This window comes from Hemitrygon akajei, chromosome 8 (genome assembly GCF_048418815.1).
Source record: "Hemitrygon akajei chromosome 8, sHemAka1.3, whole genome shotgun sequence".
Classification (NCBI taxonomy): domain Eukaryota; kingdom Metazoa; phylum Chordata; class Chondrichthyes; order Myliobatiformes; family Dasyatidae; genus Hemitrygon; species Hemitrygon akajei.
This window is the reverse complement of record NC_133131.1, coordinates 19826129-19839232: the sequence shown is the minus strand read 5'-3', so window position 1 is coordinate 19839232 and position 13104 is coordinate 19826129. Positions and strand designations below refer to the sequence as shown.

At 38.5% G+C, this 13104-nt stretch overlaps 2 protein-coding genes across 13 annotated transcripts in view; one reads left to right on the top strand and one right to left on the bottom strand.

Annotated features, from left to right (window-relative positions):
* ankrd13b (ankyrin repeat domain 13B) overlaps nucleotides 1–7928 on the bottom strand; it is a 483016-nt gene extending 475088 nt beyond the window's left edge. For all 4 annotated transcript variants that reach the window (XM_073053400.1, XM_073053398.1, XM_073053399.1 and 1 more), the window contains exon 1: nucleotides 7601–7928. In XM_073053400.1, the coding sequence (XP_072909501.1) occupies nucleotides 7601–7699 (99 nt within the window). In that variant the 5' untranslated portion in view covers nucleotides 7700–7928. The remainder of the gene's footprint in view (nucleotides 1–7600) is intronic.
* A 608-nt stretch (nucleotides 7929–8536) lies between these two features.
* Nucleotides 8537–13104, top strand: part of git1 (G protein-coupled receptor kinase interacting ArfGAP 1) — a 235784-nt gene continuing 231216 nt past the window's right edge. For all 9 annotated transcript variants that reach the window (XM_073053392.1, XM_073053390.1, XM_073053393.1 and 6 more), the window contains exon 1: nucleotides 8537–8747. In XM_073053392.1, coding sequence (XP_072909493.1) covers nucleotides 8696–8747 — 52 coding nt within the window. In that variant the 5' untranslated portion in view covers nucleotides 8537–8695. The remainder of the gene's footprint in view (nucleotides 8748–13104) is intronic.

The following is a 13104-nucleotide window of genomic DNA, read 5'->3' as shown; positions in this document are numbered from 1 at the left end:
ACTGATGCTTAGCTGATTTAAGTGTTGAGCCAAATTGAAAAGATCCAGGGTGAAGGACAAACCAGCTCACTACTCCACGAGGCTTTATTCGCCTCAGCACCGAACTGGCTCCGTGGCTGTGGCCTGCAGCCAGACTGGCTGCAGCCCTGAATTGACTTCATGGCTGTGAACTCACTTTCGGGGTCTCTACTGTTCGTTTTCACAATTTGTTCTTTTTTTTTCGCACATTGGACATCTTTGATGTGTGGGTTTCTCTTTTGTGGGTTCTACTGTGTTTCTTTATTTTGTGGCTACTTGCAAGGAAGACAAATCCCATGGCATTCAGACTTCGATAGTAAATGTACTTTGAATTTTTGAACTTTGATCTCCAATAACAAATGCATCAACAGATTCAACAGTGTGTCTAACATAAACAGTTACTTTGAAATAGTGTGATGAGTTATTAACCCTGAAACCACATTTGAATGGTGAAATATCCCAATGATCTTAATTTACTTCCAAGAGGAATTGAAATGTAAATATTTTATAAAAATATCTTTTAACTTAGAAAGTATTATAATTTTGAATGTTTAATGACATTTTTTCATTCAATAGATTCAAAACAGATCTTATGGTGTATTGATTCAGCTGAGGTAGAACCAATATTTGCAAATAATATGAGGGGTGATTGACATGTTTGTGGCCTAAGGTAGAAGGAGTCAATTTTAGAAAACCTAGCACATTTATTTTTCAACATTGTCCCATCCTTTACTACTAAACACAGTCACACACTTAGTCCAGCGGTCGTGGAGCATACGGATCCCTTCTTTGTAGAAGTCAGTGTCTTGGACCTCCAGAAGTGGTAGACATCAGGTGTGATTGATAAGTTTGTGGCCTAAGGTAGAAGATGTTATTAACTTCAAACTTTCTGCATAATCACTCAAAGAGTTGAACCGCACGTGCATGTAAAAAGAGCTGTATAACTCATCTCCTTCTACCTTAGGCCACGAACTTATCAATCACCCCTGCTGTCGACAACTGCTGGAAGTCCAAGACGCTGACTTCTACAAAGAAGGGATCCGTATGCTCCTCGACCGCCGGACTAAGTGTGTAAATGTTGGATGGGACGATGTTGAAAAATAAATGTGCTAGGTTTTCTAAAATTGACTCCTCCTACCTTAGGCCACAAACATATCAATCACCCCTCGTAGAATGTGCAACCACATTTGCAAGAATCCAGTAACGGGATTCGCCTTGTATTTGCATTAGATCTTTCCCTTGGGTAAATAGATAATATTACTGAATAAGAATTATTTTCAATTAAAACATTATTAACAATTGAGTTAACCAAAAAAGATCTATTCAGTAATTGTTGATTATAAGATTGAAATATAATTGTGCTTTATAATAACAGGAAAATGCAGTGTCTTTTCGACTTGGAAAACTTGTTGTTTCAGGTAAGATTAAATTTCAAGCTTTCATTTTTTTTTTTAGCAATCTTGACAATTGTGTGTTCTGTGGGCATGCTATGCTGGTGCCGAATGTTGGTGTGTTTGCTGTTGAGGCAAATAGCACTTTTCACTGACAATGTACATGAGCGGAATAAAACTGAATCAGAGTAGTAAGTTGTACATAATATACAGTATGTCTCATGTTATGGAGTATTTAATTTAGCTAAGTGGAATTTAGAGAAATTTGAAAGCTTCCATGTTATTAGAATTTTCTGAACAATTACAGACAGACAAATCCTATCAAAATTGGAAATAATTCAGAAAAAAATGTTAGTGCATACATTCGTGAAACTCAAATAAATTTAAATGCAGTCGAACAGAAAACATTTCTGTCTCCAAACCTACCAAATTTATCTCCTCTATCTGGTCATGCATGTTTAAAAGCTAACTCTAACAATGAGCACTGAAAGTTTACTCTGGATTACAGAATTTATGTTTACGTCCAATTTTATACTTAAGCAATTTTACTTAGCGATTTAAGTCTAGGGTCAAAGCCCATTTCTGTTTATTTAATAACTGAGTTGAAAGCATTTAATTTTTTAAACAAGCAAAGTTATCTCTCCCTCCAGTATGTGTAATTCGCTACTTGTGATGGCAAATGGAAAGGAAATGCTGCAGGACAACCACTTCAAACAGAATGATTTACTGGCAATACTGGAATAGATGACAAGATATAGACATAGATAAGGAAATTTAAACAATTATTGCAATACAGCGTATAATATTTATGTAGAATGCATTGATGCAATCATAGTCAAAAGATAATTAAACATCCAAATAATGTGTTCTCTGTTTATTTGTCAACTGTCCCTTTCTGATAGCCAAGTAGTATTTGGAAACATTCATGTGAGAATAAATTGACAATAACATGATATGCCTTAACTGAATTCAACAATATAAATCACAGTTTCTGTATAAATGTCTAATAAACTTAGACTCAAGGGAAGAATTCTCACAATTAAATTGCTTGTAATCCACTACCCAGCTCCAAATCTCACTATGGATTTGGCCCATCATAGGGAAATAAGAACAGAATAGCAGACAGGAGGTGAGTGATTTACATCAAAGCAACATATGACCAAATAGGACAATAAAGAGCTCCAATAAAATTAATGTCCATAAGACCATAGACATAGGAACAGAATTAGGCCATTTGGCCATCAGACCAATCTGCTCTGCCATTCCATCATGGCTGATCTATTATCCGTCTCAACCCCACTCTTCTGCTTTTGCATTGTAACCTTTGATGCCGTGACTAATCAAAGAGTGATCAAACTCCTCTTTAATGATTTGGCCTCCACAGCCTTCTGTGGGAATGAATTCCACAGATTCGCCACCCTCTGAATGAAGAAATTCCTCCTCATCGTTGTTCTAAAGGGATGTCCTTGCATGCTGAGGCTGTGCCTTCTGATCCTAGACTCTTCCACTTTTGGAAACATCCTCTCCACATCCACTTATTCCAGGTCTTTCAATATTCAATAGGTTTCAATTAGATCTTCTGAACTCCAGCAAGTACAAGCCCAGAGCTCCAGTAGAAATCGAGACCAAAGTCCTCCAATGCACAAAACAGAGGGTGCTTGAAGCTTTTGGAGCCAATCACTTGACCCAGGACATTGCTGCAGGAGTTTCTCATTACATATCAGCTGGATTGTTAATGATATTCAGTCCATCATAAGGTCAGAAACAGAAATATTCCATGATGATTGAACAATCTTGATTTTCAGTTGAAAACCTGTCAACATCCAGAAATATTCCACAAACACCAGGTAGTATCATTAACAACACAAAGAAGAAGAGACACCATATTCCAGGTAATGCATGGCCAAATCTACCACCATGATCAGCCTGGATGTTTCAATTGAACTTAGTTTTATTAACTTAGGAACAAAGTGTTACTAACCAGATAAATGCTGCAGCTACAAAAGCAATTTGATGCTGAATATTCAGTGACTCCCCATCACCGGATATATCAGGAAGGAATGTGCCTGACTGCATAAATACGACTTCATCAACTTTTAAAGAAAGTGCCATCAGGAGAGAAAAAAAAGCAAGCAACTCGATCAACATCCGTCATTCCTCTCCATTGCTAGACGTTAGCTACAATTTGTGTCATCTACAAGGCACATGGCAAGGCTCCTTCCATAGCACTGTGTGACTTATACAACTGAGCAGAAGAAATATAGGTTATGAGAAGTGGACACAGTCCCATCCATCACAGGCAAAGCCCTCCCCTATATTGACAACATCTGCCACGAGAAAGCAGTTTCCGTCATCAAGGACCCCTACTATCCAGGCCATGCTCTCTTCTCGCTGCTGCCATCAGGAAAGAGGTACTGGAGCCTTTGGTCCCGCATCACCAGGTTCAGGAACCGTCAGACTTGTGAACCAGCGTGGATAACCTCACTCACCTCAACACTGAACTGATTCCACAACCTGTGCACTCACTGTACTTACTGTTATTATCATTATGACATTTGCTCAGATTGCTTTCTTTTGCACGTTTTTGTCAGACTCTGTATATAGTTTTACAATGGTTCTATTGTATTTCTCGTTCTACTGTGAATGCCCGAAAGAAGATGAATCTCGGGGTGTTGGGAAAAACATATTTTGATAATAAATTAGTTTTGAACTTTTAACTTCGAGAGCACTCATATTTGTGAGATCCTGGGTCAAATATTAGCCTAACCTGAAATTACAGTATATTACTGTTCCTTTTTCACCACCAAGTGCTACAATTCTCTGCCTAACAAAACAGCAGCTGAATGTCACATTCTTGTGAATATTCTGGGATGGAAAATAATTAATGGGCTTGCCAGTGATGTGAGCAAATGATCCATTCCAATAAATATAGTTATGATGATAAAATTATTTTGGGCATTAGTTCCTTGAAATAAAGATGCTGTTAACTAAATACTGCAACACACTAAATTGCAACAAAGTGACAAGGTTAGAATGAAGAAGTTAACAAAAAGAACAAATTATAACTGGTTTTCCCCCATGTTGTAGAATAGATCTGCAGCAATTTCAAAGGGTGGGAGGATTATTATACAAAGTGAATTGGAACTCAATCTCTATGTGTCTTTTGTCCAAACCAACCAAAAAAAGAATAAAATAAAAACATTCATTGCAAATGTTCACTTAAGCTGGTTTTAATTATTGAAGCGTACACGCGTAACGAAGTACATCTTTTAGTTCTACCAGCAACTCGGAATTTCAGTTTATATTATTACATAATGAATGAATTCGCAAAGGTATGTGATTTGAAACCATTTATTTGCTTTTATTGTAAATATATGGTCATTTATACTGATGCACAGTTCTGCGTCGCGTGATAATAACGCATGTTAAACTTTTGTACTCTGTTTCAATGCCTGGAGCATCACCAACATCAGCGAGGTCCCAACCTACTCTATCAATATGAGCTCCATATACAACGTGCTACTGACTCGCACACTCGTCCATTTTCTTCTCATATGTGAGGCTTTCTACCTTAATCAGTTACACACCTAGGGCTACCTAGGTTGACGGATCCCATTAAGTTATTTATGGTCATTGAAAGCGATTAAAGGTGAAGGCAAAGTTTACACCGTCTTGGCAATGAAAAAGAACTTGCTCCATATTAGCAGTGATATAAATCCTGTTTTAAAATTATTATTGGAACGTGGCGTTTTCCAGCAATTACATTTGCAATACACCTTCTATTACATTTGTCCTGAAGCATTATTTTCTGAGCAATCCGATTTTGACAACCTCCAACATTTCGAAGAGACCCACACAGAAACATCTGTCGGCCAACCCCCGACTTTACAGCCCTGTCCAGACCAGTTGCGCCGAATTACTAATGCCGCCCGTCAACCGAAACTCTGCTTCATCACCAGATATTTGAAATATCAGTGCATCGAACTCCCGGTACGTTACCCGTCAGATCAGTTCTAATTTTTGCCCGCAGTATTTTAGAGATTCTGTCTTGTCGGAATTCACAAAACCTTCGTAGCATTTGTCAGTTTCCGAATTCGTCGATGGTTAATATGTTCTACAATCTATAGACAGATCGGACAAAATGTATTTTGCTTCGTTTGCTGCATTTCCGGCCCAAAGCCGTGTTTATTTATTTATACTCCCGAATGCCTCGTGGAGGGAGCCCAACCTAATGAACTCTCACTGTTGTGTAAAACGGTACGGTGCCGCGATAGCGTGAGCAACACTCAAACTTGCACCTTACGCGACACTTGCTAATGCATTGGCGCATGTGAAACAATACGAGGGCAAAGAATACACTGGAAGGATATCGCAGGTACATCACTCCGGGCTTCGAGTAGCTTCAGCGAGTTGTGGATTAGGATATTTTCCCCCCGATGGAGTTGGTGGGGTGGGGGGGGGGGGGGGTAGAGCGCATAATTGGAAATGCCGAGGCCATGTCTGACAGACCCAGCAACATCAAATTATTACCGTGCCCAAGGGAAAAATGAGGGCGTCAAAGTTCTGGTCAAAACCGACAGCCCGGCATGTTTAATGTTAGAACAGCCGTCCAGTTCCTGTAGTCATAAAAACTGTTCATTTCGATCCTTATTTTCAACAGTTCCTACATTTCATCTTAATATGTAAGAAAGTAAACATCTTGAAAATAATCCGCTTCTAGTTCTAGTCTCCTGTTTCTAGCTTTTCATGGGCTTACTATTATTAGCTCAATCGATCGATTTTGATGTATTTGTTTGAATGCAAATTACTTTTTAAGAAATCGGTTAATTGTATCTAAACAATTAACAGCTAGCTAGCATTCATCCTATTCCTATTTCGAGTCGTGTTATCCCGTTGGTGGGGATAAATCTTGTCACAAGATTCGATTTGTATCCTTGCGTGCTCGATCTGTCAAAATCTGCTCAATGCAGCACTAAGTGTCCTTTCTTAATTCTCAGTCAAAGAGAACGATATTGATGTTTTTATTTCACACATCCCCCCGATTTTCTTTCGACACCCACCGCCTTGTTGCAATCAGTTTACGCAGTTTCGGTATGAGCTTTGATTGATAGCGACCATGCGCGGTTGGCGAGAGATGTTACAGTTCAATAGTAGTGGTTGCCGGAGAGGAGCGGCGCCTGCGCGCTTTAATGTGTATCGAGCTCTTTAAACCGTGCAGTACTGGAACCGCAGCAGCTACGGAGACGGTGCCCCCCCCCCCTTCTTATTGTGGTTATTGTATCGTGTCTACTGTACATCACAGAAATGATGCCGAAGCGACCGCCAGATCGCGAGGATTTCAAATGCTCATCAAAATTTACCAGCGTTTTCGTTTCCACCCAAAAGGCTAACGCAAACCATTACATTTTGTTGCAATAAACGCTAATAGTTTCTGCTTCTGCAGAGTTTTAAAAAATTTAAAATTATAGCCATCACAAGGAATATTACATTTTAAAATATCTTGTTGCACAAACTCGGCTCACTTTACGTGTGGTTTATTTTTAAATTTAGTTGCACTTTTTTTAAGAGCTACTGTTTTACCTCCACAGAACACATTTTAACAAAACAACATTTTCGTTTCATCGTCAAACTATAACAACTTGTTCCCTTGGGGCAATATCCAAAATATAAAACCATCCCGGGATTTTGATGATGGGGAATGAAACATGTAACATAGTAAATGAGAATATTTCAGAGCAGTTGATATAATTATTTTAATACACACAAATGGTTCTCTACATGGTTACTAGGAATGACCCTTTCCATACATCATTTTAAGTGGAGAATTATTGTTACATATTTCGTTTCTAAGTAATCTGAGAAATTTTAGGCAAAAGGTGAAATATGCAATGGAATCGACGCGATCGCGCTTTTTTATTGAAGAAAAAATATTGAGACAAAGCCAAACCCAACGAAAGATTCAGTTCATTATACACCAGCACAATTTCGTAAAGCTAATGCACAAAAACAGACATTGCCACAATTCATATCCCTGACAATTTTAACGCTGAAAAGACATGCAATTTCCAATTTTATTCTAAGTGCAACATTTAATCTCCCAGTCCATAATTTCACAGCGACTTGGTGAATGCTACTGTATTTAGACAATTGTACTTGCAATGCACCACCCCAAACACATACACATCACCCACCTGCTTGGTGCTAAGTTCCTTTTCCAGCTCCTTGTATTTATTATACCAAACCAAATAATGCAACGGATATCTTTCTGCCACCTTTCTCGTAGAAATCATTCTGATATCATTCTTCTTTTCCAAATATCATACAAACTACCTTTGCAGTAGACAGTCAACCCCCTGGCAACAGGCACCAATCCCTATATTGCTCGACTACTGAACATCAGACGATAGGAAGCGCTGTAATTCTTGCTTTCACCGTGCTAGAAAGAGGAAGTGGGAGAAAAATCGAAGGATAAGGAATTACCAAGTCCCTATGGGGGAGGCTTACGTATTGGAAAAAAATGTTGAGCGTAATGCATTAACAGTATCAGCAGAATTTTCTAATATAAATACGTTTAAAGTAAAATGCTATATTTTATCTATTTAGTATGAATGTTTTAACGATGGAAAATGCAATGTTCATGCATTTTATTTTGACGTCAACCCTGTTACCTACAATATTGAAGATGCACGATCGTAAAACCTCCTGGGAGCTGTAGTTTATTCGATATGATTGCAATTATTGATAAAAAATTGAATTTCAAATAAGCTGCAGCTTCTAAATCAACTCCTTGAGAATAATTACAATATTTGAAAATATTGGCATCAAGTTCAATGAGCTCCAGTTGCATAATGACATCACCTTCTCGTCTGCTTTCATTGAGAACTACAAATCCCACACAAGCTGACAAAATCCACCCTTCAACCCCAAACTGGGCGGGTCAGTAAGCGCCGGCAACCAAACTTGCAGGTGGTGCTGAGGATGGAGCTGGTTGGTGGACGATGACGTTATTTACACTGGTTGGCTTGTTCTTTGGCGAATTGTGCTGTCCATCCATGTGACGCGCGTGGGAATTCCACCAACAAGGTGGGCTGCGCGGCTGGTGTCGTCATTTCCTTGCTGCTCCGGGGATGGGGGCGGTCGAGAGGAATCTGCGGTTTTCTCACAACTTGCCTCGAACCGGATGCATCTGCATTAAACAGGCCGGCCCTGGGAGACTGGAAGCGTCGCGGTTTCGGGGTCAAAGCTGGAAATAAGTAAACACAGGGTATTCGCAGAGAAATAAAAAAATGTCCCGAAAGCTGCGGCCCAACGAAGTGTGCGCCGACTGCAGCGCCTCAGGTACGTGACTCGGTGTACGGGGAGGGGAGGGGGGGTGAGCAAAGGGTGGTCAGAGATGGGAAAAGGAGCAGGGCCGCCCCCGATCTCTGCCGGCGGAGCTCGTACGCTAGAGCCGCGACCAGCTGGGTTTTTATTCGGGCCTGTCAGTTCAGACCTCGCAGCAACGGTCAGCAGATAGGCAAATCACTGAGCGACTCGCCGTGGAAAATGACCTGGAGTGAAGCAATTTAAATGCGGAGCACACTGCCTGATTTGCCAGTGGCTTTATTTTTTTTCAAAGTGTCAGCGACTGGGTTATAAAGTCTGTTGGAAGCATGAAGTTGATGGCGAGCACAACCATTGTCCAGCGGCTGATCGGGAGTAAAATCCGTCTTTTAATCTATCAGATTAACCCTCGATGATAACCACAAGAAAATCGTGATTGTGTTGTTCCTTGCTCTTGTGTGCAAGAGCTTCGACTCTGATACAGGGAGTCTTGGTTTATAGCTTTTCATTGATGCCAAATTTATAGGTTCAAGTTGTTGAGTCTGTACATTTTGTTAACAAAAGCTGTCAACTGTTGTTTGAGGCGGCAATATGTTAAAAGTGTTTGTAATGGTTTGTTTTGCTATGTTCATGAATTGCGGTTATAGTTGAGGCACCAATGCGAGTTGGTCGTTTCAGCTGCGTATGAAATCCGCTGTAGACTCTTTATTTTAAGATATAACCTTGTAATTAAGTGATTCTACTTTAATTTCGATTGAAAATCTTCTTTGGAACTTTGGGCAACATTATGCACTTGTTATTAAACTGTAAAGTTTATTTAATTGAACATTCTCTACTATTTTGATTTAAAAATCACAATTTCATACTTCAACACTTGAGGTATATTTTTGATTTATTTTTCAAATTTGATGTTTGTGGCTAAATTCCACACTCATATTTCATAAGGTCACCCTTTTTTCTTGACAAATCCTCCATTACTCATCTGATGTCAAATGAGCGAGTGAGTTAACATAAACATTTTGCAAATGTTCTCTTTCAAGATGTCACCAAAAACAATGGATTCAGAATGTGACCAGTGGGATTCCTGAGGAAATAGTAGAATGGAAGCGTGGTTGGTTGTTCTTTTGATGTTCATTTGCAGGGTTGCTGACAAACTACAGTTGTCAAAAGAATAATGACTATTCAAAGTAAATTTTATTATCATAGTACATATATGTCACCATATACGACCCTGAGATTCATTTTCCTGGGGGTATACTCAGGAAAGATTAACTAGAGTGCAGAAGACAAACTGTAAATGTAAGTAACTAGTAATAATTAACAAGAACATGAGATAGTGTCCTTAGTGAAATAATTGATTGTGGGAACATTTCAATGATGGGGTAAGTGAGTGTAGGTAACCCCTTTTATTTGAGAGCCTGATGGTCGAGTGGTAGAAACTGTTCTTGAACCTGGTGGTGCAAGTCCTGAGGCTCTTGTATCTTGATGGTAGCTGTGAGAACAGAGCATGGTCTGGGTGGTTGGGATCTCTAATAATGGAAGCTGCTTTCCTACAACAGCCTTTCATGTAGATGTGCTCAGTAGTTGGGAGGGCTTTACTCGTCATGCATTGGGCCAAATCCACTACCTTTTTGTGGGTGTTTCCATTCATAAAAATTTTGTATTTTGTTTTATTTTTCCTTATGGCAAACACCATTAAATTTTGCCAAGTATCAGAATCAAGTTTAATATCACCTGCATATGTCATGTGATTTGTTAGGGCATTCCTATCAGTTCCATTTCCCAGTTACCCTTTTCTGTCACAAGCTTGTCTATGCTTTCCCCTTATTAGCTTGCCACCCACTTACATTAAGGGTATCTTGTAGTAGCAAGTTCATCTCAAATTGGGATTGTGGGAGAAAATGGAAGCATGTGGGGGGAGAGGGGACAACCCATGTGATCATGAGGTACATGCAAACTCCATACAGACAGTGCCAGATAACTGGATTGAATCTGGGCCGAAGGAAATGTAGGACCTGCTCCACCTGATGCGCCATTCTGCTACCCAAATAATAAACTACTCAATCACATTTGCAGCCACTAGTAATAAATATTGTGTTGCATTTACTAATAATGTATAAAATCTTGTGTGTATTTGAAAAAAATGTTGATATCAAGTTATTTATTAATCCCAATGTTTATCTTTTTCTTAATAAATTTTAGAAAACATTTTATTGTAGGTAGTTTGGAATAGGATAACATTTCATGTGATTTGGAAATGTTTCATTTTGCATTCATTTTGCATGTTCTTAACTAAATATTATTGCCTCAATAGGGGCACATCATGAGTGAGAATGTTTACATGTATTTGAAATTGCTGAATGAAATTATTTTCCTGCTGCAGCTGAAGGATCTCAGCCGGAAATGTCGATTGTCCTCTTTTTCCATAGATGCTGCCTTGCCTGCTGAGTTCCTCCAGTATTTTGTGTGTGTGTTATATGCTTTTGTTAATTTTGGCCCATTTGAACAGAATGTTTAATTTGGATGCAAATGAGACCCTTTTCAAGAAACCCCTGAAATGGAATTAACAGTTATCAAATGAATGAACATGTCAGCATTTTGAACAATTTATCATAATGTTTGATAAACTTTTGCATAAATGAAAGTCACTGTCTTTTCCAGCTAGGAGAAAAAAATAGTACATCCTAAATCATATGTAGATGTCTAGGGAAAGGGTAAACAAACTCATAAGGTTTGTTGACTGTGGTTAGCAGGCACTTGTTATTGAGTAGAGATGGTCAAAACCTTTATCTCATGGCAGGGGTATCAAAAACAAGGCGCAAGTTTAAGCTGAGAGGAAGGAGTGTATACAGTTTGAGAGATTTTTAAAAAATTTAGAGAGGTTGATAACTGGAGCTTGCAACTAAAGGAAGTGATGGAGTCGTGTACAGTTACTGCATTCAAAAAACATTTAGACGTATTCTTCAGTAAGCAAGACATAGAAAAATGAATACAAACCTAATTGAGGGCAAATGGCATTAGTGTAGTTGGACAAAAGTTCTGGCTGAGATCCTGTTTCTGTGCTGTATGACTCTGCCTGTTTGCAATACACCAGAGGTGAAAAATGCAAGCAATTTAGATTTCCTGTGGTACCTGAGTTTGTTTCTAAGGATTACTGAAGTTTGAATATACGGCAATTACATGTATGAACAGCTGGTTTGTTAATTATATAACAAAATACACAAAATAATTCATGATTGGTCCTGTGAAGTATCAGATTGGCAAAAGCAGTTGGTAGTAATTTGTTGCAGTTATTGCAGTTATGTAACTTAAATTAAATTCATCTTCAGGAGAATGATATCCAAATTCTGAAACATCCAAGAAATTGATCAATTTAATGTTTAAACTCAATGTAAACTGTTGGCAGCCATTCTGTAAAGAATTCTAAAATAATTGAATGTAAAGCACAACCTACTTGGCTCATAGAACTTGCCCTATGTTTTTACCACAGAGTTCACAATCTAATACCATTTTCTATCACAAAATTAGTTTAACAACATTTATGAATTCTGTATAAATGATGGTTTGTGATGCTGAATTCTATTGTCATTGATTGCAAGGGTATATTTTTCATACAAATATATGGTCTGTAAAATTGTTTAGAAGCAGGATCATTATCACCGGCATGTGATGTAAAATTTGTTAACTTAGCAGTTTGTTAACTTGTTAACAATGATTATGCATTGTTCAATGCAATGCATAATCTAGCAGAGAGAGAAAAAATAAAAATAAGTAAATCAATGAATAGACTTTAAAAAGTGCCAAAAACAGATATACTGTATTTTTTTTAAGTGAGGTAGTGTCCAAGGATTCAATGTCCGTTTAGGAATCAGATGGCAGAGGGGAAGAAGCTGTTCCTGAATCGCTGAGTGCGTGCCTTTAGGTTTCTGTACCTACCTGATGGTAACAGTGAGAAAAGGGCATGCCCTGGGTGCTGGAGGTCCTTAATAATAGACGCTGCCTTTCTGAGACACCACTATACCAGACAGTGATGCAGCCTGTCAGAAATGCTCTCCCCAGTACAAATATAGAAGTTTTTGAGTGTATTTGTTGACATGCCAAATCTCTTCAAGCCATTGTGATCTCATCCAAACATGCCATCATTCAAAGTTCAAAGTAAGTTGAATTTATTATCAAAATACATACATGCTGCCCTGTGGTTCACTTTCTTGTGAGCATTCACAGTAAATACAAAGGAACACAACAGAATCAATGTAAAGCTATATACAAAGATGGACAAATAACCTGTGTGCACAAAACAAATTGTGCAACAACAAAAGAAAAACAAAGTAGTAAATGTTGAGAGCATAAGTTGTAGAGTCCTTGAAAGTGA